We start from the raw sequence: 27,419 nt of genomic DNA on the forward strand, positions 1-27,419 counted from the left end.
TAGGCCTTGAATACCATGTATTATCCCTGTCTATATTTTCTGCTCCACATGTCGTCAGTGGCATGCACTTTTTCCCACGGTTACACATTGAAGGAGAGGTCTACAAATCACTGTATAAACTGGGAACGCTTTCATAGAGAAACGGTAACAGCTTGGTACCCTCCAATGAGGCTGAGCCATCAGTGGGCGAAAAGCAGTGTAATTCACAAGTGGTATGGCACAACAAGGACAGCACCAACAACAACTTGGCCGGGTGAAAGTTATAACGGCTGGATGGCTGGACACATATTCCTGTTTCCAGGACATGCATCTCTATGCATGCCTGATGGAATGGTGAAGGAGGGAAGCAGACAGTGATGATAATAATGACAACCATGTGCTAGGTGTGGATATAACCAAATTATGAAGAAGATCACAGGGAGAAGTAGTCAGATGGTGTTTTCTCACTTTCTCTGCCAGTACAACTGCCAATTCTATTTTCTGAAATCAGCTGGTAATCTCTGTTCATGTGAATGCACAGAGATGTAGTTCCTACATTTGTTTCTGTATGGCCAGAGCAAATTCTCTGCTTGCAGATCTTGCACAGTGCAATGAGTTAGTCATTTGGTCATGTGCAAAAAAAAATTCCACATCGGACAGAACCACACGTAGCTGCTGCCACCAACAGCAGCGTTGAATATGTAGTTGGTTTCACTAACACCATGCGGGATCGGCTCTGTGACCTGCATACATATCATACCTTCATTATGTTTCACAGTCCCGTGGGCTTTCCCTGAAAGAGACATTCTGCTCAGCATGGATGGTACCTTTCAAAATATATACATTTCTCATCCCATAGGCACTAATGTAACTGCGTACCATCAGAAATGCTGGTTTTTGAACTGTGTGGTGGTCAGTTGGATGGTTCCTCTCTTTTTGCGTTTACAGGACTTGGTTTTCATAACGAATTTCAAATTTTGATTCATCTGACCACAGAACAGTTTTCTATTTTGACTCCATTTTAAATGAGCTTTAACCCAGAGAAGACAGCAATGTTTCTGGATTATGTTAATATTTATCTGCTTCTTTCAATGATACAGCTTTAACTTGCATTTGTGGACTACACGATAAACTGTGTTCACAATGATTTCTGAAAATATTGCTGAGCCCATGCACTGATTTGGATTATCAATTCAGGCCTGTTTTGAATGCAGCATCAAATTTTGGCTGTCAGCCTTGTTCCTTTTACACATGGATTTTTTCAGATTCTCAGAATTTTATATTAGTACTGTGGATATTGGTATATTCAAAGTTCTTTTTACACACAGTTGTGTGACTTAGTTGAAAATTGACAGTCCAGCTGGTATTTCCTTTAGTACCACCAACTATTCTGGCTTTTGGTTAACCCTATCCTAACTTTGAGATGTGTTTCTACCATCGATTTGTAAATGAGATAATTTAAAGAAAAATGGCAAAATGTCTTAATTTTCAACTTCTGATATGTGTTCTATTGTGAATAGGATAATGGTTATGAGATTTCCAAATCATTGCATCCTTGTTTTCTTTACATTTCACACAGTATACCAACATTTTTGGATTTAGGTCTGTATTTTCTTATTTCCCTGGAAAGTGGTTAAGTGCCAACATTCTATCTTCTTGTCACTGTTTCCGTCATCTTTAGGTCTAGCATGCTTTTTGTGTTCTGCACTTCTGAACAACTCTAATATGTTTGTAGGCAATTATAGATAAACTATAAACGACTTCAGTTATACAAATGTATAGCTATTATATACCCAATACAATATTTTTATCTGAAAAAAGTCATTTATAGAATGATTCAGAATGTGCAAAGCTTGAACTAGCCTTCAGGCCTCATTGTGCCCATGGTGTCTGCTTCTTCCTGTCCCTTGTTTAAGACTAGTGGGAGGCTATTAATAATCCATGACTTTATTATCTTAAATATACAAGACATTCACACTGCAGGAAGCAATCTTTCAGGGACTTTGTACTAGTAAGAGAATATCTGCAGAGCTGCTTCTTCCCGGGGGTTTTTGAAGCCGAGCAGTTTGATGTTATTTGATCTTTTTACAAGGCTGCCCTTGACCAAGGAAGAGAATTCTTTCCCCCTCACAAACATACAACTGAGTATAAATCTGGGATTTTAATCTTCTTTTAGAAACCCTATCATCACCCTCTGAATCATTTCGGTTAGGTCTGTAAAAGTGAACACTTTTCCTGGTGAGAGCCATCTTCTTAGAACAGAGGAATTACAAGCTATGCCTATCGAAGATCTATTGTGAATTTCACAACTTATTTGTCACTATTTTGGGATCATCTAAAACCACAGACAGTTTGTAAAGTATGGTGACAAGCTCAAGTGGGCAATTTCCAAAGCTTAACACATAAATAATGCCCATGTAATGGAGCAGAGCCAGTCCTACTCAAGTTTTTGCAGTAGTCCAGAAGGACATAGTTAAAATCACAATGAACTGGGTTGAATTTCATTACACAGATCCACGGATCTTCTCATTGTGGTGCATCAAATTTGCAACAACTTCATATTTTTATAAAAGTAAAAAAATTACCCATTGCACTTAAATGCTATATTCTAGACATCCACAGGTGAATCTAGATTTAAAGGTATGTAAACTGATGTTCTCAGTAACATTCTTAGGCCTAGTTTATATCTGTGTTCGGTATTCCGTTGAGTCCGCTTGGGGACCCCCCCAAATGGAATACTGAACGCATGAAAAAGCGGTTATTGAAGAAACCACTTGGACCCCATACACTGTAATGTGGTCAGTATGTTTTCCGCGCGGTGTCTGCATGAACCAAAAACCACATTGCAAGCATCACTTTTCTCTCCGCTTGATTCATGTGGAAAACACATGGACCCCATTATAGTCTATGGGATCCGTGTGGTTTCTTAGCTAACCGCTTTTGAATGCATTGGGTATTCCGTTCAGGGGGTCCCCAAGCGTGCTCCTCGAATGGAATACTGAATGCAGATGTCAACCAGGCCTGAGATTGGTAGCCAAAAATGTAAGTTGCCTTGTAAGAATGTTTTCATTATAAGTAAAAACAAGGTTTAACTGTATAGGGAAAACAAGCTGGCCTTCTAGTTGGCTTGTAGCAGAAGGGTGTTGACCTGCATTGTTAATACCTATGTTTTTTTTAAACTTGTGCCAAGAATTATTTAGTGACTGCACCCTTTTTATTCACGTGTTATGCATGGCCCTGTTATGTGGCATTTCTAAGATAAATGTTTCTACTTCTACTGGAGACTACTTAAAAAAATGGAGAACCTGTACATATATATATATATATATATATATATATATATATATATATATATATAGCTCCTAAGGGAAAAAAAAAATCCCTCACACAGAAAAAGAAAGATCTGAGTACAATTGGGAAAGCGGCATGAAGAGTCTGTGAAGATAGACATACCCCCCCCTCCACTTCCTGTGATCCATCCTGAGCCTGTTGGTTTCTAAAGAAGGACCTTCCCTAGTAATGGGGAGTGGGCAGCAAATTATCTTGTAGGGAGATTCCTAGTGGCAGAAAGTTTAGGGAGTTATTTCAGGCAGATAAAATGTACTTTTTATAATGAAATATATTACATGTTGGTCAATGATCATATGCTCTGATATTTGAGACTACTGGCTCTGAAAGATGGCTGTGATATGACAGGGTTCTCCTCCTGAAGTACTTTCACAAGACCTTTTTTTAACTGGTTAAGTAGTTTGAAAAAGCTAACCAATCCATTTTATTCTCCACACATAAAGAATAGTGTAAGCAGCCTTATACTGGTACAGAATTTGTTGCATTTTGTACTTAATGTGTTTTGCAGGATGAAGTGTCTGCTTTGCTGTCTGAATGGTGACCATTTTGATACAAATGGTCACTAATAATTCTATGAATTACAAATTACATAACATCTCCATCTTCGAGAGCTGTTTCATTTTAGCTTTCACCATACCAAGTGAACAGTTGTCCAAGGTGAAAACATGCAAATGGAGGCAACAACAATATGAGCTATGTGCTATCTGTGTATAAGGGATGAGGCTTAGGTGACATATTGGCATGATTTGCTTTCAGCCGCATGAATATCTTTATACAGAATGATCATGTTATCATGGTAACAGAACACTCTAAGGCTTTGAGTTTTACATCAGCAGCTTGGCTGAAAGCAGGGTCAATAAGGAAAGATGAGAGTCTAGGATGGAAAACATTACACAAATTCTGCAGTTCTTGAATTTGTTGCATTTGGTGTTTGATGCAGTTTATTATTTTTTTTACTTGCAGACACTCTTAAGGACACGTTGTGATGATACTTCTCAGCTAGATAATTCTTCATCCATTTACAGTTATCACACATCTTTGGAGGCCTCTTTAGAACTGTCATCATTAATCCACTGACATTTAGGGTTGTGTTTCTTCTTAAGTAAGTGGTAAGCAAGTTAGGTTATAAATACATACAAGAGCTTATGATCACTTCATAAAACTTAATGTAACACAATTATAGCATCAAACTTATTTGACTGAGGATTGATAATAATAACTGCAATGAAGCAAGTAAGGTGACATAAACCTGACCGAGCGTGTTGCCGGGCCTCTATAGCCCTATTTATGGAGATCAGTGAGCACGGACAGAAATAAGACTTGTCCTGGTTTTTACTCACACCCCCATATACACTACCATGAAAATACACGGTCATGTGTATGGGATCATAGAAATGAATGGGTCAATGTGCTAGCCTTGAAAACATGTACATTACTGTATATGCACACAGTCATGTGTATGAGGCCCAAGAGTAGAACCAAGATATAACCAAAAAGCAAAGCACGTGTTCAACTGGATTTCTTTATCCTGAATGTATAATAGTAATGTTATACCATAGCATTGATAAGATGCTTGTAAATGTCACTGATCTGTTAGTAAAAACTATGTAGGCAACTGGAAATGTTGAATATTCTCAATTAGCTTATGGGTTCCCCATTCAAGAACAATTCTGTGGCATCTTTACTCTTTATTTAATTCTGCATGGTGTGATTGCTGTTCTATTCTGCATGGAAATCTAGAAAAATTGTACTACTCAAAGGACTCAAATTTGTTTTATTGAACGGCTGAACAGTGCTAGACTATTTAAGGGCATATCTTCAATTGGTAACACCCAGGTGTCAATTTAGTCGTGAGTTTCTAGGAGAAATAGAAGTTCCAGGATTTTTAGAGATGAGCGAACACTGTTCGGATCAGCCGTTCCGAACAGCACGCTCCCATAGAAATGAATGGAAGCACCTGGCACGTACACTTTGCTGGCGGCCGGTCGCTGTGCCAGGTGCTTCCATTCATTTCTATGGGAGTGTGCTGTTCGGAACGGTTGGTCCGAACAGTGTTCGCTCATCTCTAATAGTTATATTATAGGGAAATGCAAGTATTGGAGAGAGAGAGCCATGTATCACCAACATCTAGGGTCTTTTATGTATGAAAGCTTCATCCAGATGGCACAGGAAGTCACAGATTTTTGACCACTCATTTCTTTCTGCACTTCTGAAGATGGCTGAGTTAGTGAACTCCATCATCTGCCTCTCTAACAAATATTCAAAGCAAATTAATAAAATATGAGACAAAAGGAGACTGTTCCTGCCCATAAAAGCTTAAACATAAAAAGAAATAATTTGTCGTTTTTTTTTTTTGTTTTTTTAAATTGCCTTGGTTTCAAACTTGAAACATAACTAAACTTTAGAACAACATTTGGATTTCTGGTAGCATTTGGGTTATTTAATAAATTTTGTAATATACCTTATTAACCCCTTCCCGCCGATGGCATTTTTTGATTTTCGTTTTTGTTTCCCCTCCTTTCAGAGACATTCTTACGGGCTTTGGTTACGGCGTTCGCTGTGCAGCCAAAATTACATGTCCCCTGTATTCTGTGTTTCGTTAAGATTCCGGGGATACTAAATTTATATGGTTTTATTTACATTTTAACCCCTTTAAAAAAAAATCCAAAACTGTGTTAAATTTTTTTTTTTTCTAAAAGTCATATATATCCTGACAGCCGTAACTTTTTTTTTATATGTCCATGTACGGGGATGCATAGGGCGTCTTTTTTTGCGGGGCTGGGTGTACTTTTTAGTTCTACCATTTTTGGGAAATGCTATTGCTTTGATCACTTTTTATTCAAATTTTTATCAGAATCAAAACAGTGAAAAAATGGTGGTTTGGCACTTTTGACTATTTTTCCCGCTACGGCGTTTACCATACAGGAAAAATATATTTTTAGAGATTTGTAGAGCGGGCGATTTCGGACACAGGGATACCTAACATGTATGTGTTTCACAGTATTTAACTACTTTTATATGTGTTCTAGGGAAAGGGGGGTGATTTAAATTTTTAATACTTTTTTAAAAAATTTATATTTTTTTTTTACTTTTTTTTTTTTTTTTAATGTTTTTGCATTTATTAGACCCCAGGGGGTCTGATCACTAATGCAATGCATTACAATGCAAAAAAATCATCATTTCTTTTGCAGGCTGCATAGACCAGCCTGCAAAAGAAAGTGAATGCAGACCGGCCAGGGAGCTTTTACAAGGCTCCCAGCTGTCATGGAAACGTGACATCGGCCCTGGAGCTTGCTCCTGGTGCCAGTGATCACCAGCAAAATAGCGGTGCCCATGTGCCGCCAGGAAAATGGCGGCTCCGGCGCCATTCATGGCAGCGCCGGAGGAGCTAATACCTCCGATCGGTCCGGGGACCGATCGGAGACATTAAAGCCGGTTGTGTACTGCGTAACGCAGTAGACACTGGGCGGCCGCCATAGTTACACACCCTGCATACGCCATACTATTACGGCGGTTGTCGGGAAAGGGTGAACAAACACATTTTGGTTCTTTTCTGTGAAATCCTTCATATCTTTATTCTTTCCCTTGCTTCTTTTTTGAGAGCTGTAAGGTGGGAAGGGACACTTTAAACCATTATTGCTAGGAGCTCAGATTCAAGTACAAGGTCCAGAATGGTCAGAATAGAGAGAAGCATCAGAACTGAACCTGACGACCGCTAGCGGAGAAACCGTAACCAAACTGTTACACACCCAATATAAGCCAAAGCCAGTCTCAGGACGTTTGCACCAGAGCGCCTACTGGAGGAGATGGGCTTGGCAGAGTTGACAACACAGAGGAATGTGCCACAAATTGCTTAGCCGCAAGTAGAAGCCAGAAAGCAGAATTCCAAACAACTCACCATACAAAGAGTAACTGACTAATCAGGGTCAGCAGTGGAGATAGCAGAAAAGAACAGGAGCGAGTTATGGAAGGAGAGGTCGAGGTACGTAGCCAGAGTGCTTACATGCTTCTGGTGTTGCATGAAAGAAGAAATAATGTTTTAGTATGACTTAGATTATTTCCAGAGACATCGCTGACTGAGCATATAGTCAGTAGAGATGAGCGAGTACTGTTCGAAACAGCCAATCCGAACAGCACGCTCGCATAGAAATGAATGGACGTAGCCGGCATGCAGGGGGTTAAAAGTGGCCGGCTGCCGTCAAACCAAAAGTACCAGGTGCATCCATTCATTTCTATGGAGCGTGCTGTTCGGATTGGCTGATCCGAACAGAACTCGCTCATCTCTAATAGGACTGAAAGCAACTGCATGTAAGTAAATGGCACAATTCCAATTGTGTTTTCAAGTGATGATATGTCTAGAAATAATGGAAATAACTGCAGCTTGATAATCTCCTCTTTCATACGACACAGACACGTTTCTATGTTTTATAATGCTGGAGATGTAAATGTTTGACGTGACCCTCCCCACCCACCTATCTTCCCTGCATTAAACTGAACTGGATGAGCTACTGCACTCCACCATCTGCCTCTCTGCCGGAGACGGGCCACTCGCATCTGGCAATAGCTGTCTGGTGTTGCTCTAAAACCTGCTTCCATATCCAGCATCTTCTCTATCGGCCTTGCCAGTTCCCTGAGAGAGAAATCTTCTCGCTTAATCACTCTGCCTTCCATCTGATTTGCAGCAGGGGTCTGACCTACAATAGTGTTGGAATTGCATGCAATCCATCTATCAGGTACGGCTTTAAGTGAAACTTTCCCCTCTCCTGGAGGATACACAATACTAAAATTTCTTCCAGAATGGTTCTGGGAATAGCATTGCTTATTCTCCTTAAAGAAGACTATAGTATTTTAGTAATATTTCACATCAATATGAGTTTATTTTTTATGTGTAATTGTCTGTATAGAGGTGGTGTCAGGGAATGGCAGCTCTATTCAGATTGCTTGAATAGTAGCAGACTGCTTCTGCTATCCATCCACTGCTGTACCTTTCAATGCATGGAGGCAGCAAGATCAGCTGATCTGTCGGGGGGTCTTGGTGTTGAACCTCCACAGATTAGATACTGACTAGCCTCTGCCCGCGACTTCGTCTGCGGGTTGTTGGCGTTGATGATCCGCCTATATTTAGCAAATTGCTACCGTCAATGGTTTGCCTATTCCGGCATTTCGGCTGCTGTTAAGCTGTCCTGCTGCTGAACTTGTTCCTCACACCGTGCCTGTTATTGTTCCGGCATCTCAGTAGCTCACTGGGTCGCCATATAATGAGCGTGTTGTTGGCATTGGGCACTGGGACGCCATATAATGAGCGTGTTGTTGGCATTGCTCCGACATTTTGGCAGCTCTCAAGCTGGCCTGCCGCTGAACTTGGTTCTTGCACTGTGCCTGGGATTGTTCCAGCATCTCAGCACCAGTTCTGCAACGTGGGGCCTTGGCCTAAAGTTCTCTCTATTCTCAGTACACAATGTGCATTGCCATTATGTATAGATGTAGCAGTTGCCAAAGAGGTGGGATTCACTTTAAATAACTGTATCTCCGGTTTTATACAACTTAGCACAGTGGTTCTGGTGTTGTGCTGAAGCTGAGATTCTATTTAAATACACCAGTTCTAAAATCACATTTCTGTCTGTTTCTTACCAGGTTTTTTAGCATATAGTTATAAAAAGCACTAGATGAAGAACTACAGGTTCACGAAACTAGTCAGAATATGATTTCCATACAAAATGGGGTTTCATAAAGCTGCTGGCACCATAGCAACTGTTTTCTCTTTTTCCCTTGTAGATAAACTACACCTTTCATGTAGCAACATGGATCTTTTTGTTCATCACTTTTTGATGCATAACTAAAAGGGCCCCAGTACAAATTCTGTAACAGGCTCTTCAAATTTTATTACAAGTGTTCCATTTTAGCCCCCTCAGGCTTCGGAGCCAGCTGTGACAACAGCAGCTACATCTTCTATAATAGTCCCTAATCTCCTCTGTTACATTAAACTGAATAATTTTGGTTTTTGGGATCTGAATGTCTAACTTGTGCTTGCACAGTTTTGAGAGCTGCAGAGTCTTGGCCTCAGTGTTTATATTTAGGAATATAGCAATTCCACAAAGCCAAATATGGTTGTATGTGAGGGTCTGTAGAGGAGGTAGCGTATATAGTTTTGTCTTGTCTTCCATGTACAGTCCGCATAGCTGCTTGGAACTTTCAGATCTTATTCCTTGTGGCAAGCATTGTGTGCTGGGGAAGATTATGCAGCGCTGTCTTGATTAATCTTTCTGTAGCTAACTGGTTTTGATTGAGTCCAGATGTGAGCGGCTTGGTTGTCATTTATTTTTGTATTTTTTTTCTTTTTACTTTAGTTTCATAAGTATTCATTGAAACAAGCTTTGCATATTTTATAGCATTCTCTCAGAGTTCATGAAGATTTATGTTTTTCAGAAAAAATCAATGGAGACAAAGGAGTTTCAGTGGGTTCTGTATTCCATGCAGAACCTATTGAAATCTTTGGGAGGCTTTTTTTCCCCATTGAGTTCAATGGGTTACGCACGAAAAAGGAACCCATTGAAGTCAATGGGAGGCTTTATTTCCATGCCAATTTTAACATGAGTTATCATGCCAGAATTAGCGCCAACCTCCTCTGTGTGAATGCTCCCTAAAGGTTTGGATCAGCAGAAAACATGAATGTATTCCTAAATAAAAAAGACATTTAATTAGTACTAGACATGAATCGTGACACTCTCTATTACTCTTGCTGGAATACTGGATAAGGCAATTCATTTGTACCTGAAAGCAGAAATATAAGTTATACAGAATTCCAGCAGAGTGCCTTGGTGGTAACTCGAGGCAGTACTTCATGTCATATGGGTGACTAATCATTATTTTATCTTTTTCATTAGTAACTAGTCAATAGATAAAATCTAATATATGAAGAACTGAGTTCACACAGAGTACTGTGTTCTATAAGGAGTCTGTTCATCATTTCACAGAACAATTAGAATGATCCATGTGGAAAGCTTTATTTTTTAATTTCCATAAACTCGCCAGACCTAACATCAGGCTTTATGTATTGAACCTGCCCTAGAGAAGGGAGCAATCAATGTAATTTAGGCCAGGTTCACACTTGCAAAGGGCTCTCCGTCTTTGGGGTCAGCTGGTATAATGGGTCCCACCAGATGTCCGTTGGGTTTCCACTGTTTTCTATACTTAAACTGACAAAAGTCCTCCATGCAGGACTCTTTTCTCTGCTGAGTCTCCAACAGAGACTCTGACGCAGATGTGAACCTAGCCTTACAGTGGCTTTTCAATCACAACCTGTTGGCAGGAGACCTTGCCAAGTTCTGCACTGGGTGTGTTCCTGGCAGTGAAATTTCCACCAGTCAAAAAGTATACTAAAGCAATGTACATTGACTTTCTGTGAAGGGAATATACGCTTAATCTTGCATTTTCTGGAATACACTGGAAATGTTGCCAATAAATGTTTGCTATAGACAACAATGTGTCATTTCCTGTTCTCTGAGACTATATTGATACACAAGGCAATTCAAATTCTCAGTGAAGGTGATGTGAAGTTTGTCAGTCAATGTCTGTTTCAGGTTAATTTTCAGCTCTGGTTATTACCAGCAAAACTTTTCTCTCTCTCTCTCTCTCTCTCCAGGGAAATTTGTAACAAATTTAAAACTGTAGTGTCCCACTGTTTTTTACATAACTGCAGAAATTGTGAAATTGTATCATTTTTAGACATTCTAAATTGGCAAAAAATAAACTTTAAATGGCACGAACACATTCTGCAACAGTTTGCCCTGAACCGGACAGGTAAGTATGATGGGGTGGGGTTAGTATAGGGGATGTTTCATTTCCTCCCTTCCAGAAATGGAACATCACCGTAAAATCAGAAAACATGCCTGTGACTGCCCCAGTGATCTAGATAAATATAGATTTTTGGTAACCTAAGTAATTTAGAAGGTGGGTGGAGGGATGTTATGGCTTAGATTATAAATATCTATTTATCCTGGACAACCCCTTTAACATATTGACAACATGTGCATATTTAGTGACCGAGACCATGGTTGTCAGACCATGTGTCGGAGAATTTACAGTACAAAATACTGCCCAGGATTGGAATGCTTACATGTGGAAAAATGATATCCCTCTCGTATTAGAACACAAAAAATATCATCTTGTAATAATACTGGCAGATATCTGTTAAGAATTTCATTGACTGTATTATATTCTCTGCTATAAGAATTTACAAAAAGGGTTTATTAGGTTCATCATAATACTTTGATGGACTGGGGGAAATAAACTGAGTGTGTTTGTTTTTCTTCTAACATCTGCTTTATGTAATGTCCAATTTGGATACCGTTGCGTATGTAATCTTGTAAATGGCTCTTGTTCGTGTTGAAAATCTATGTCTGTAGAGCAGTTATGTTTGCATGTTAGTCCTCCCACTGACAGTGTGCACTGGGTGCCAGTATACTACACTGTATTGTATGTGCTGTGGGTTTCCTATATGGCTGTATGAAAATGGCACCTGTGACAATTCTCCCTCCAAAATTAGATCCAGAAAGGACCTTTGATTAATCTAAAGAATTGGCATTAATGTATTATGTGAAGAGTGGCACAACTGCTAGATCAGATATCCAGATAATAATGAAATCCTCTATGTAGCAGCCGTACCACGCTATATTCTGCAGAAAGATTGGCAGAATTGAAAATATATCACTCTTCCCACCATGAGTCACATAATACGGAATATATTTATGTTGTGATTCTATAAAGAATGTTCCAGAGCGCACAGAAAAACATGATTTTGGTGACAGATGCGCTTTACTTTTCATTAGTCGTTTCCTAACTGAATGAGCTAAAAACTAAATATGTTGCTATTAGGATATGATTCTGAGTATAAAGTAATATAAACCCTTTTCTATAATACTAAACTGGAATCTCTTACCAAACAAAATGGCTGACTAAGTGATCGCAGAGTCTGTATCAGTGTAGGGTGAACTAGGAATGTGAGGACCTCACTTTGGTTGGTATCTCATTGTTATCTTAACAGTATGGTAAAATGCAAAACCTAGACCATTGGTTAAGTAACTGGATGTCCATCTGAATGAGGTGGAGGCAAACGCAGACTAAAGGACTTGACTAATGATGCTTTTACAGAAATCTGTTTCCATAAACTAAAGACTGGTTGTACTTTTAAATATATATGATATACAGGATTTAATTTAATGCCGTGTATTCTATTTTTAAGGCACGAAGAAAAGAAGTTTTTGTGCAAGAAAGATATGGAAGATTCAATCTTGGAGACCCGTTCCTTGCTCTTCAAAGAGACTGTGAAACAGGTGCTTTTGACAAAGCGAGGAAACCAATTTGTAGCAACCCTCTTACGATCTTAGAAGCTGTCATGGCACATTGCAGGAAGATGCAAGAGAGGATGACTGCTCAACTTGCTGCTGCTGAAAGGAGGCAAAGAAAGGCAAGTGTTTCTATATTTCCTTAATTTATAGCCTAAGCAAAACACCTTCACAATGTCTGTCCATCTTTCTGTCTGTTTGACTAAAATAGTGTACACGTGGACCAATATGATGATCGAGCCAGGAACCAACTAGTGTATAAGGTCACATATAGCAACTGCTAACCCGCATCCTATATATTATAATGCTTTCTATCAGAAACTTTAAATATTCAATTAGTATTTCCAGTATGGAGAAGTGGCATTTATGTGAACCAGATCACCCAAAGGTCAGGAAGATTATTTAAGTTGGCCATACACAAAACTGATTTATCTGAAGACATTTTTCAGCTAAATTTGGTGAAAGCTGCTGAGAATTTAATAGTATACAACTAATAGCAGATGCTGCTAGAATAAAATGGATCTGCCAGTGATCTGACAGATAGAGATCTAATGTGTATGGTCAGCTTTATTCACGGAGGAATATGCCCATATTTCTCAAGTTGGTTTTCATGTTACCATTCAGTGTAATAAAGGGTTTTTTTTTCCTATCAGACACATTTAAGTTACACCATTTACTGAAAAGAGTAAGAATTTTCTTGCTAAATGGCTGGCATGTTGCCTGACACCTGTTAAATGCTAGTTATACTCCTCCTCCTGGCATCTGTTAGTATTTTAACTCCGCTCTGGCAGTTCCTAAAAGACCAATGTTTTTATGAATTAAAAAATCTTTTTTTTACAAAACCACTCTCTCGGTAACATATACTATTATTCTCTATAGAATTATATAACTTTAGGACTCTAAGTAAATATGATCGAAAAGAAAGGAGCATCAAATCTCTATGCTTATTACTTCTAGTAAAAACAGGGCTAACACTGTCTTTTGACAGTACAAAGGAGATAAATCATCCACACACAGAGACACAGAGGTTTTGCAGAAATCAGATGATATTTTAATGTATATGGAGACCTCTTGGCTTTCCTTATATCAGCCTACAGTGTATCAGGTTGGAAAGAAGTAGTCATCATATAGGTATTCAGTATACCTATATGATGACTTGGAAAGAAGTAGTCATCATATAGGTATTCAGTATACCCAGTGCTTGATTTCCATGTGATATAAACCCCTGCCAGTCCTGTCAGGTGATCGCCTATTCTCTTCCTGTGAACATATGGTATTTATGTTAATTTACTAAGCACAACGATGACTATTCTTAAAGAGGGTTGTCTGGGGAGTATTAATTTACTTACCTGGTCCAAGAAATGCTGTTGGTGGAACCCCCCCCCCCCCTTTCCCCAATCTTACAGGTAATTAAAGGGGAACCCGTTACCTTGAAAATCCTGTGTAATCTGCAGTTGGCATCTTATAGAGCAGCAAAAGTTGAGCAAATTGGTATATAGTTTTGTGGGAGAAGATTCAGTGTCTGACAGCTCTCTTTTGTATGTTCAGTCATTGTTAGGACTTCCCACTGGATTCAGTTGCTTCATCCAAGCATAGAGAGAACAGAGACATAAATGTTATAAATGACAGGTTCTACTGAATCCTTTCCTTTAAAAAAACCAAAAACAACCTATACATCAATCTGCTCAGCTCCTCCTGTTCTATAACAGAATAGATACATTTTAAAGGTTCCCATAAATTTCCTGTTATGAGGTCTGACTATAGTAACGCCAACCTCCATAGCGCAGGTATGTAGGATTGGGGAGGGGATGGCGGGACCTGAACATTGGTCACATGACCCCAGGTTCTTGACTCTTCAGAACCCTTGGTCTTCTCACCAGCATTCCCAGAAGCAGGTTACACTAGGTTCACACCAGCGCCCGGAGTCCGTTCTCAGCTTTCTGTCTTCTGCATGCAGAAGACGGAAAGCTGTCAAACTGGTTCCGGCCGTGAGCACCAGTGAGCGTTTTATGCGCTCTGCTGTGAAACCAGTTTTTTAAAATCTGACACAGAGTACTGCATGTCCGACTCTGTGTCCAATTTTTTTAAAAAACTGTTTCGCGGTGGAGAGCATAAAACGCTCACCAGCGCTCACAGTCGGACATTTTTCAAACCCATTCAAATGAATGGGTATGAAAGAGTCCTGCAGGTTTCCGTCTCCTGCTCAGTTTTGTGCAGGAAACGGAAACCTGTATGAATGGAGACCGGGCGCAGATGTGAACGAGCCCTAAGTAAATTAGTACTCCTTGCATAGCCCCTTTCATTTACTGTTCTATAATTCAATGTTCACTGCAACCGTGCCACTCGATCAAAGGTGCTGATATTGGTAACCAAATGCAAAAGATAATAAAATCTGTCAATATGTTTAACAGTAAATCTATCTAAATTGCATGGGTCAAGTATCATATTTATAAAATTAGTTCTGCTTTATAAAAGTGGTTACAAGTATTACCCACAATTTTGCATCTTATTTAAATAGGCACTGTCGTCTCAACAATCTTTTTCCAGATGAATAGTACAGCCGATTATAAGAAAATCTGTAATATATCTTATCAGAAAGAAATGCCTCTTTCTGCTATTATCATCTTTTTTCACTGTTCTGCCTCCTTCTGCTATAATACTGTCTGAAAATCACTTCTCTATCTGCCTGGAGCTGGAGTGCAGGTCACATCACTCAGATGACTCATGTCTATAGAAATCTATGGTGAGGAGATAGCAGAAGGAACCCCGGCTTAGTCTGATGTGTTAGCTGAATAGAAACAACCAAAACATTATATTCATATCATTATATTCATTATATACATATCAGTACATGTCACTTCTTCTCTGCATATGTCCTGGGCCTATTTCTGAGTGAGTAGTAAGGGCTGTTCTAGAACAACGTCTCCTTGCATGCAGTGTATGGTTTCTGGTCTCCACCAACTAGTTTAGTGAGAAGCATGGTTTCCGTATTCATCATGCAGAGGGTATAAGCTTCAGAATATACATCATATAAAGTCCAAAAATTGTGTTACTCTTCATCTACACAGGCATAATAACCTATCCTGAAAAGTCAAATGAAATGCAAGGAACGCTTTAATATTTTAAAATATGTTAAAATCAAGACATGTCCTATTCCTCTCCATTTTGTGGCTTGCACTTGCTCTTGCAGAAAATGGGGCCGCACATGGATGTCATAAATGTGCTGTCCATGGCAATCACGGCCCAGTTACATCCACGTGGTTGTGTGCAGGTAGCCTAAGGAGCAGGGTACAGAACATTTAATTCTCTTACCAGCCAAAGCACCAACATATTCTGGAGCTCTTTACACTGTCCATATAAAGGTCTCTCAATCTGAATTCCCTATCAGTATGTGTGGGAAGAGATTGGAAACCCAGGCAAACATGGAGAACATACACAACCCCGCAACATGTGGACTGAACCAATAAGAGCTACAACCTGCATTGGCAAACATATTGGTGGGCTTATGCTATACATGATTGCAGATTCACAGGATTATGGCACCTTCCATAGAGAATTTATAGCAAATCTAAGCTTCTAGGCTAGTCATCCCAAGCAATGATACCTATAAGACTTCATCACTGGATAATCTAGTTACATAAAACCACAGGAAGAGAACCTACAAATGATTCATGTGTAGATTTAACTTTTCCTGCTTTAGGACAAAATGTAACCAGGTCCATAGTATAAAACATGGGGTGTTATCGGAACACTGTTTGCATAGTAGGACAGTATAAGCACACAACAGATAAACTTAGACTATGACAAAGAGAAGAGGAATGTATTATCGGCAGCATCTGCTCTGTTGTGTTGGTTTTTAACTTAGAGATTAGTTTGTTGTTTTCCTAGTAAATAAATTATTAACCAGTAGATTAACCACATGCTCTGTTAATTCAGTAGCACAAACCAAAGAAAGATTGAACTTGTACTCTGTAAGGTCATTTATACAAAACCAATTACTTATGATATTCTCATGGATTTATCTATGGGATAAATGTAAAATTATCATAGCTGTGCATAGTAATATTTTAGCAATTCTAACATCTTTTTGTCCCAAGTTACTAATTTACCAATAAACTCAAAGGAAGCTAATGTTAGTGTTTTGCTACTCTGTTATAGAGATTACTGGCCATAATATAATAACATGATATTGTTTTCTCTATGCACAAGTACAATGACTGTGCACTAAAACAATATATGAATTCCTGTGCAGTTAAAGTAACACTCCAGCATTTTTTATTTTTTAGCTATGCAAGGTTGTCATCAATGTAGATTCAAAATCTGCTATTGATGATGCTGGCACCCATTTCTACCACGTTCACCCATGTCTACTAGCTGTTCCCTTATCAATTTCCTATTTCTGCAAAACAATATAGAGATCATAATAATGTGTACCTCCCATGATCTTAAACTATGAAGATGATGTGACCACAGATCTTGAAGGATGCACAAACTGCTGTCGATTAACGCTGGATAATTTAATGGGGGTATGCTGATCAGATTGTTAGAAATGGGGTCAGTATGTGAGAGAGGAGGCTATAGAGAGATGATTATTTAGGAGGCCGAGGAGGAGTAGGGATGCAGAAGAGCTAGGGCAGGAACAGAGGGAGCCGAGATATTGATGATTTTGAAGTTACATGGTAGTTTTCAATGGTATATACCATAGGAGCAAAGAGAGACCTCTTGTTTACACAGCAATACATTCTAGAAAAAAGAATATATATTAGTCTGTTGCCATTGAGGCTTATAATCTAATGCCCATATCTCAGATGTTGATGCACACATATTAGCGCTAGGTTTACAGGGAGGCCATTACACTACCACAATGTGAGTCTTGGGCCATAGCCTGCCTCATTATCCTAACTTTTTGTGTGTTGTTTATAATACTGATTTATGTTTTGTACTACCTGATAAACTCAGTCTCTTTAAAGCGGGGGCCCCACGTGGTATAAACACCACGGTCAAAACCGCTTTGTTTTACCGTCCCTGCAAAGTGGATGGGATTCTAGTGAATCCCATGCACGCATTGCGGAAAAATGTAAGTAGTGGAAACGCTGCGATTTTGAAAACAGTTGCGGTTTTAGAGATCGCAGCATGTCAATTATACCTACGGAAACACTGGCAGTTTCCCTTAAGTTATAATCGAAGCAGAAAGCCCACAGAGGAAACCTCTGCAGACTTTGTGAAAAACACTGTGAGATAAAACATTTTTTACCCCACTGCTTTTTTGCTGCATCCCGTTAACCTAAATGTTATATAGTCTGTAATAGTGGTTCTGAATTGTCTCTTTAGATCTGTTGCATGTAACAAAAACCATGATACTCATGTAAACAAAGCCTTTCGCATTTTGTGGATGGTCTAAAACAGGGGTCCTCAAACTTTTCAAACAGTGGGCCGGAGGCAGAGCAGGTTGCACAGACATCAGGAGCGGTGCCCTCCAATAGGTAAAGTGAAGTGCGCTCCATGGCCTGGCCTGAGCTCCCCAGGAGCTTCATTATAAATGCACGCCTACCGGCGTTGTCGGCGGAGCCAGACAGAAGTGCTTGGTGGGCCGCATGTGGCCCGCGGGCCGCAGTTTGAGGACCCCTGGTCTAAAAGGTTTTTAACATATGCCTTTACTTTTACCTTGTGTGCAATATTCAGTGGATAATACTAGGGGATTAAAGGACATAGAAAATATCACTTGAATATCAAGTTGAAGATAACTTCTGAATGTAAGAATATTATTTTTCTAGCATTAAAATAATGCTTTTTTTCTTTTTTTAATGCAGCTCGAGGCAGAGAAAAGTCAGCTTCAAGCTATAGAGCAAGAGCACAAAAAGCTATTGTCTCGTCTAGAGGAAGAACGTGCCAAAAACAAACATGTTGTACTGATCCTAGTTAAAGAATGTAAACTTTTGTCTAATAAACTAGTGGAAGAAGCTCAAAAATTTGACGATGTAGTGTCAAAACTAGAATTGGAAAAGAAGAGGGGCTCTGAGCTAGAAGAAGCTCTAGCTGCTGAAAAACAGATCAGGTCCCAAATGGAAGCACAGATGGAGGCTCAAATTGAAAAACAACTTTCAGAATTTGATACTGAAAGAGAGCATCTCCGTGCCAAGCTCTCACAAGAAGAAGCACACACCAAAGAACTTCAAGATGAAATCGACAGGATGAAGAAAATCATTGAGCAGCTTAAATTGTCTAGAGAAGAAGATAATAAAGCAAATATATCTCTTCTTCGTAAGAATAAAGATAAGCATACTCTACCTGCAGGTCCTGGATCACGCTCTGTTTCTTGCCAGACAAATACATTAGTGGTAGATGGTGACACTGAAAGTGTAAAGAAGTCTCCATTGAGTATACCAGCCAAGCCATCTATAGTTAATCATGTTATAGCAGGCAATGCAAAGGTTAATGTTTGCACAAATTCTGCATTTACAAAACCTATTACAGATAGACATACAAATGATACATTAACAGGTCTTCCTTCAAACCATGGAGTATCTACAAGTTTTGGCCGGACAGAAGAGAATGGCTGCTCATCAGAACAGACGAGTTCCTCTGCTCACCCTAACATTCCATTTTGCACCACACCAGCTTCACCGAGCTACCTGTCTCAGTCTATGCAGAGTTTACATTCACCTAGTCCTAACACAACTATAAATTCAGGTCTTAGTCCTCGTATCCAGGCTGCCAAGTTTAAGTTTCAGGCAAATGCCAATGAGCATGACCAAAATGGAAACACGACTCAAAATCCTCAGACAAGAGAATTATCTCCCAACAGCCGTGAAACTATGGTTGCAAAACAAATGGCTAGAAATACTGTGACCCAAGTCCTTTCTAGGTTTACTACTCCTCAGGGGAACACACAACTGAGACCTGGGTTCTCACATGCAATGGAAACCGGTACATATCCACCAGTTGCTGGACGAACTGGACATCCATCGCTGGCATTAAAATCTACTTCAGTTTCAAGAGTAGATAGAGGAAATCCTCCACCTATTCCTCCAAAAAAACCTGGACTGTCCCAGACTCCATCTGCACCACATCCTCCATTAAAGACACCACCAAATATTGGGGTGAAAAGTGAGCATAAGCCCATTACATCTGCTCCTACCACTTCAGCTCATGGATTCAGGGTAAACGAGGAAACTGTATCTAAGTCTTCACCTCAGCTGCCACCAAAACCATCTATAGATATACCTGTGGCATCTGCAGGCTGTGTCATACCAGCCATAGGCACATCACAGGTGGGTGCTTGGCCTTCCCAGTCCCCTGGATGGACCGAACCTGCATGTTCAGAAAGTTCCCTTGTCATTCCCACAACCATTGCCTGTAACTCCTCCATACACCCTGTTAGTGCCTCATCCTGTAGACCATGTGATTCAGACAGCCTCCTGGTAACAGCATCAGGTAATGGGATATCAGCTTTGCACCGTTTACTCTGCCAATGATATCAGTCTGTGATTTCCTGTTTCTTACCTTTCATTCTTCAATACAGCCTTTTCATAGCACATTGTGTTCTCTTTTCATACATGGGGTATGAGAATCTGTTATATTATAATATTCATACAGCTTGCACTCCTTCACTTCCTTTTCTGAACTGATTTTTCAAAGTGTTATTCACCTTCTACTTAGAAGAAAAATGATTCTGAAAGGAAGTCAACAATACGTGTGAGTGTGTAACCTGGAAGAAAAAAAATCATAGTGTGAACTGCAAGTCAAAAGTATGTGCGCTAGCCCGGGGTTATTGTTGGAGGACATTTATAATCTGTAAAAGTTGCGAAATGGGCATATAGATATTTATGTATTTTGTTAGACCAGATATTGTATTATGGCTCCAGTTGTCGCATTCTCATAGGCTCTTTCAGTATTGCTGTAGCTGTCCATTTCCATTATGGTAAATGGAACACGTTATACTCACAGAACTGAACAATGTGTAAGGTTACTTTCATACTTCACAATGCCAGCTTTTATATGACAGCAAATCATTACTTTGACTCCCCCCACCCCCATAGTGTTACTGCAGGGTGAGATATATATTCTTATACAGTCCTGCAATTCACAGTATTTTTATGAAAATCTTGATCTGGCCTAGAAAGTGAAATAATTGGCAGTTATACATAGCTGTTCTGTGGCTATTACAGGGGTCCTGCTCCTGTAATTTTGCATTCTCGTCAAGCACTTGAATGTATATATCTTGTGATGTTCTGTTGTGCTTTTAAGTAGCCAGTATGACGGATCCCATTGACATATGGTGGCAGTCTCTGTATAAGTGTGGATGAGCTGCTCATGACATTTAAGCTACATATAAATTGTGTTTGGACTAAAGTTGCCTTTTCTTCTTATTCCTAGATTTGCCATTTTCCATCAAACAGTCTTGGCTTACTGTGCTCTGCACTTGTTCATGCAGTTTTGAAAAAAGCAGAACATTCTGCCAATTAGGAGGCCCAGCTTCACATAAAAATTCACAAGCGTTTGCCTTGATAGAAGTTAGGTCAGTAACTGTAACCACTTTCTTAATGTAATATTGCCAAAACTGACTTTATCAGAGACTCTGTGGAGCCTCTTGCCATAATTCCTAGTATTTCTTCTCTGTTTGCTTAGGAATATGTTTTATCACACTTCTTAAACCTGTGACTGTTAACAGCTCTATATTTCAGGGGTTCTAGAGATTTATGAAGTTATTCTTGCAACCTAGCGCTCTCTGTGCTCTCAGTTTGCAGTTTAAATCATCTTGGAATTCTGACCATGATCTTGAAACTTGGGAACTGAGGCTGTAAGATTGCCTTGCTTTGCTTAGTCTTTGATATTCTAGTTTATATGGGTTCGCTGTGTACATAATGGTCTGTACAAATTGTACAAGAGCACAGCATGGCATGGTGTATATCATTTAGCATTTTGTACTTGGTGACAGATTCTCTTCTAAGGGGGCATTCACACTGACTAAAGTGGCGCTGATTCTGCCACAATAACTTGCGGCAGAATCAGTGCTGTTAAAAGACTCCCATTGACTTCAATGGGTTCCGTTTTCTGTGTGGAACACATTGAAATCAATGGGTTAAAAAACCTCCCATTGATTTCAATGTGTTCCGCACAGAAAACGGAACCCATTGAAGTCAATGGGAGTCTTTTAACAGCACTGATTCTGCCGCAAGTTATTGTGGCAGAATCAGCGCCACTTTACTCCGTGCTGTACACCAGCAAGATCACTTCTAAACCACTTATATGTTGCTGTACGCATAATAAACCTACTCTTTGTGTCACAGTGTAATCCTGTTACCAAGGAAATCAAATTTTAGGCTAAAGCCCCATGTAGTGAGTCAGAAGCCTAAAAATCACAGTTTTTACTGCATCAGTTTTGCATAGAAAGTCTGCGGATATTTTTCTGCAATGTATGGATGGAATTAGCCAGAAACCCATCCATTTTGTAGGTACTGTAAAATGCCGCAGTTTTTGTCACAGCATTTCCGCCACAGCAAAATTGTGCCATTTACACTACGACCTTAACCAGTATGCATATGTATCTCGTTGCACACAGGATATGGTGGCACCACACAACAATGTTACCTAACTTAAAGGTTGACAGGTCATGATGTGCCAGTGATTTGGTAGCAGGAACATCAAACTGCTCCTTAGTATACGGATTTAGGCTAAGGCCCCATGTAATGCAGAGAAAAAGCCTTTGAGGACTTTCTGCTTCAATTACAATGCCAGCATTTCTTACATATAATTGACCAGCTGTGACTTTCAAAAACACGATGGTTTTGGAAATGGCAGCCTTTCTGCTGCAGTTATTTTTCTGCAATGTAACGGGACTGTAAAACGCCGCGGTTTTTGCTACAGTGTTTTCTCTGCTGCGATTACACTAAGTGGGGCCCCGGCCTTCGAGTTTATTTTCTCTGCAGCAGGATTGCCCTATGTCACTAACTGACCCTATAACAAGATATAAATGGTTTGGGATTTTGCTGGTCCCTTTAAAATGAAAAACCGGATATTACAGGGGCTTACAAAATATTGTACTGAGGACAGGATCTTGGCATGATGTTAAGCTGTCAGCACATTTGGCACCAGTGCCATAAGTTTGTATAACCCCTTATAATGGAAGGTAGAATAATCAAAAGAACCAGCAAACCTAAAATACTAGTTGATATTTATAAAGAGCTACTAACATAACGCTAATATCTGTTGATATAAGGCCCCAGAGTATAAACCAGCTCTATGTAAAAGTTGTTCAGTCATATTTAAAGTGTATGAAGCTCTAGAAATGGTCAAATGTTGTACAACAGACTTGTCATGAATGATAGATTTGGGTCTCAGCTCTGAGACCTGCATCTATTTCTAGAGGTCCCCTGATCCCATCCCACCATGTAAGGGTCTATTCACATGGAGAAAAATGGTGAGGAATTTGGTGTGGAATTTCAGCGCTGAAAAAAAAAGCCTCCCGTTAACTTGAATGGGTTCCTTTTTCTGCTAGAGGGAAAAGGAACCCATTGAAGTCAATGGGAGGCTTTTTTTCAGCACTGAAATTCCGCACCAAATTCCTCACTATTTTCCTCTGTATGAATAAACCCTTAAGCAACCTCTGGCCACTGCAACTAGGCTGCTATTGAGTGCAGAGGGGAAAGTGTTACGAAAACCGTGCATCAAGCAAAACTGCCAAGCTTGCTGTGCTTTCCATAGCTCCCATAGAAGTGATATGGGGTGAGAGAAGTAGCCCAGTGTTCTTTTCCTAATCACAGCCACTGAAATGCCATCTCTTCATAGTGAGCAGGGTCAGGCATTTTTGTTTTAAGACAGTTGTGCTTCTCAGGTGGAACTAAGACTATTGCTTTATGTAGCATGAACAATTTGCTCATTCTTTCAGGCTTAGCCTCACGACATCCGCCTGAAGACACTCCCTCCCGACTAGGCCCATTCATTTGGGCCTAATCCAGAGCAGAGTGTGCGACTAGATGCTGGTGCACTGCAGCGGCATCCAGTTGCAGTTTTCCGTATTTTGGTCAGGAACCTGAGGCGGCCTCCTCCTCAGGTTCCTGACCAAAAAACCCTGTGTGAACTTACCCTTAAAGAATAATCTGGTTCTTTGTGGTCAGCTAAAAGATCCTTTTTCATGGAGGCCAGTAGTTTATACCTGATAGCTTGTAAAAGCATGTGATGAGATTTCTTGCACATGTATTATCCCTGTTAGTAGCTCTTTAATAAGAATACATCGCAAGCACAGAAAGCAAGTGCTTGCCGCCACAAGTTACCAAATATATATTGTGTAGTATTATGCCTGGATCTCCAGTGGTCCAGTTGGCTTTCATGTTACCATACTAATAAAGCTTAGGTATATATTTCTGGACCTTGTGGCTGTCTGCACTCTCTGCGTTTGGTATGTGCGGACTATTGAGCGTAGCTATTGTATTTTGGTCATATACTCCCTTATTTGCACTTTAGTGGTTGGTTGGTTGGTTGGTTCTTTAATAGGAATGTGTTTTAGGTGCACTAGTCTTTTAGATTTTTTAAAGGTGTATAACAGCAGGTAAATGACAAACAACAATACATCTAAACAATAATAAATATACATATATTTATATACATCTATCTTTCTTTTTGGCAAATTGCAGCAGCTATAAAAGACATGCAGCCCTTTTGACTATAGTTTGCTTTTGGATGACTCATTTTTTATTATTTCCAGCATGATGCATTTGAGTTATTGGTTAATTTTAAGCTCATAGATTTTCATACCCCATGATATTTATTTTGTATTTAAACTGCAATTATTTTTCTTCAAATTGTGAAATCACTGTCTTCACCTCCTTAAGATGCAATAATTTTTCAAATGAATGGGATTTGGCTTGGAAGTAGGGCAAAAAGATTGAAATATTGATTTTGGCTCTCAAATTAACCATCTCCACATTCTGAAGCTGATGCCAGAAGCTGTTCTTCTATCCCTACTCCCTTTTCCATTACTGCATGTTTTTCCGGCTTAAGCAAATGCTTCACTTGTTGGCTTCTTTTGTATGACACATTTTTCTTTTGCTTCTTAAATGATTTGTACCTTCCTTGAAAAGTAAATTAGACATGTAAATGGTAAGAAAATTTTTGCTAGAATGGCAAAATTTCTTATGTGTTTATTGCATTCACTTTTTTGCTCTTTTCCCCAACAGACTATGTACAAAGTGTTTTGCACAGCAAACAATACTATATGTTACATCAGTCTTCTTATCCTGTACTGTTTATTACAAATCTCTTTTTTTATTTGTTTTCCCAGTCTTTTGGCAGTGGCAGAGTTAACAAAATGTTCAGAGGTTTCCTTAGCAAATTTGTTGGATTCCACCAAATTCCCCATAAAACTTTTAAAATGGCTTAATGGGTTAGATTTACTAAATGGCCGCACATTTTGTTGGTTTTCTATGCTTTTTTATCTTTATTTTTATAGAAAGTTTATTTACTGCATTAATCTTAAACTTTTATTAAACTTAAAGTCCATGTACCATTTTAGTTAGTTTGCACATACTGCAGCTGTATTTTATAGCTGTAAATTTTGCTGTACACTTTAGTAACCATTTGTCACCTGCCCATAAGATAGAGCCATTAGTTCTTACAGGTGACATCTCTAAACAATATACAGGTACAAGTTCACGTCGTTCACATTTGCATTTGGTAATCCGTTTAGGGAGTCTGCTTGGGAACCCCCCCTCCAAATGGAATACCAAACACATTGCCAAGCGGTGTGCAGTGAAAGCACACGGACCCCATAGACTATAATGGGGTCCGTGTACTCTCCGTGCACTGTCCGCACGGAACATACGGACAGAAAAGTACTTCGTGATCTACTTTCATGTCCGCATGATTCGTGCGGGTAGCACGTGGAAAGTACACGGACCCCATTATAGTCTATGGGGTCCGTGTGCTTTCACTGCACACCGCTTGCTAATGCGTTCGGTAGTCCGTTGGGGAATGGGGGGGTCCCCATGTGGACTTCCCGAACAGATTACCAAACACATATGTGAATGAGGGGTAAGACTACAGTCTTGTTGAGGATCTAAGATTCTTATCTTTCATATGACACAAGATCCGCTGAGTTTTCTAATGCCCAAGATATAATTGTTTGAAGTGACTCAGCCTCAGCTCCTCTGTATTATTTATAAGCCCACACAAACTGCTGAGAAACAGAGGAAAGAATAAAAAGTGGATTTCAGAGTAGGATTTTGGGGAGGGAATAAAAATCTCTTAAAGTATATTACACAATTTATTAAAGAAGTTATCCAGCTTAAAATTTATAACTTCTACAGTTCATCTCTTTTTCTTTGTCAGTGCAAGCTGCTTCATAATACGATCATGTGATTTTTCGCTATATTTCCTTAGCTATATTTTGTCACAGGACAATATTCAGCTATGCCTATGTTTATTTCAGCACACGTATTGCAGGTAAAACGTTACCAATCGGGACAGTTCATAATAACATATATACTGTCAAATTAAGATTTGTCGGTATGCTTGTTCTATTGAGATGCATTAACTTCACAATGACATTTTAATATGCAACAGCTGCAATAGTAAAAGGTATACGCTTGCGATTGCTACATGTACAGTATTGTAAATTAAATATATCACAACTAAAAGGTATGGGGTGAAAAATGTGCAGGTAACGTGTATACCCTGCTCTACTTGAATGATAATCTCAATGCTAAGGCCCCACGTAGTGAGCGGGAAATCACTGAGGCGCGCTTCACAGAAAGTCCACGAGTTTTCCTCTGCAGACTTTGTCCCTATTTTACTTATGCAGAAACCACCGTTTCTATAGGTATAAGTGATATGCTGTGATTCACATAAACAACTTTTTTTTTTTTCCTAATCTCAGCATTTCTGTTTCCAATTTTTATTTTCATCAAACTGGATGGATAAGCTAGAATCCCATCCACTTTCCAGGTACTGCAATATACAGAGTTTTTTTTTTTTGTTTTTTTTTTTGCTGCAGCCAAAGCAGTGTGTATTCACAAAGCAGTAACTAATTTCAATTTGGTGTACTGGTGATGTTATTCTCAATCACATAAGTACTGGCAAACATGTAGCCGTGTCAAGTAAATCTAGCCCAGCGGGCGAAAAAGCCTACCATATACACAATATAAATCCGTAATAATCTTCCTAAACCAAACCATTTACTGTGCATTTATGTTTCTGTGAATCTAACCTACCTTTGCTGTGTGTGAACCAATAAATTAATATAATTTCTAATAAGACAGTCTTTGGAATCCCTCATAATTCGAGTGCTTGAGTTAATTCCAGATCCTACTGTTACAATTAACCTGTGTTGTTTCCTGATACTTATATCTGTATTCCCCTTATCATCTATTACTTTGACTCACAGGCTGGTCACCCTCCTTAACTCCTTTGTTAACAAGCGGTGGTCCTGTTCCCCTGGCAGACAGGTCCACCCTTCTTCACCAAGCTGCTGCCCAGGGAAATGTCACTTTATTGTCAATGCTGCTTAATGAAGAAGGACTGGATATAAATAACTTATGTAAAGATGGCCATACTGCCTTGTATTCTGCTGCTGCCAATGGACATACAGGTAAGAAACAAGACCGTATATTATGTTACCTGGAGATAATGACCATTATGTCTTAAGCTTAGCCTTGGGTTTGGGTCCTCAGAATGTTTTCCTCTGATAAACAAAACTCAGTAATCCTTAGATATCTGGAGAGATAAGGATCAGGGAGTTGTGTTTCATATGCA

The 27,419-nt window shown here is 39.4% G+C and overlaps 1 protein-coding gene across 1 annotated transcript in view; it reads left to right on the forward strand.

The window, feature by feature from the left end:
* CTTNBP2 (cortactin binding protein 2) overlaps positions 1-27,419 on the forward strand; it is a 97,984-nt gene that overhangs the window by 18,870 nt on the left and 51,695 nt on the right. Inside the window, exons 3-5 of the mRNA XM_075274206.1 lie at positions 12,569-12,793; positions 18,482-20,105; positions 27,052-27,255. Of these exons, the coding sequence (XP_075130307.1) occupies positions 12,569-12,793; positions 18,482-20,105; positions 27,052-27,255 (2,053 nt within the window). The remainder of the gene's footprint in view (positions 1-12,568; positions 12,794-18,481; positions 20,106-27,051; positions 27,256-27,419) is intronic.

This window comes from Leptodactylus fuscus, chromosome 5 (assembly GCF_031893055.1).
Source record: "Leptodactylus fuscus isolate aLepFus1 chromosome 5, aLepFus1.hap2, whole genome shotgun sequence".
NCBI lineage: Eukaryota > Metazoa > Chordata > Amphibia > Anura > Leptodactylidae > Leptodactylus > Leptodactylus fuscus.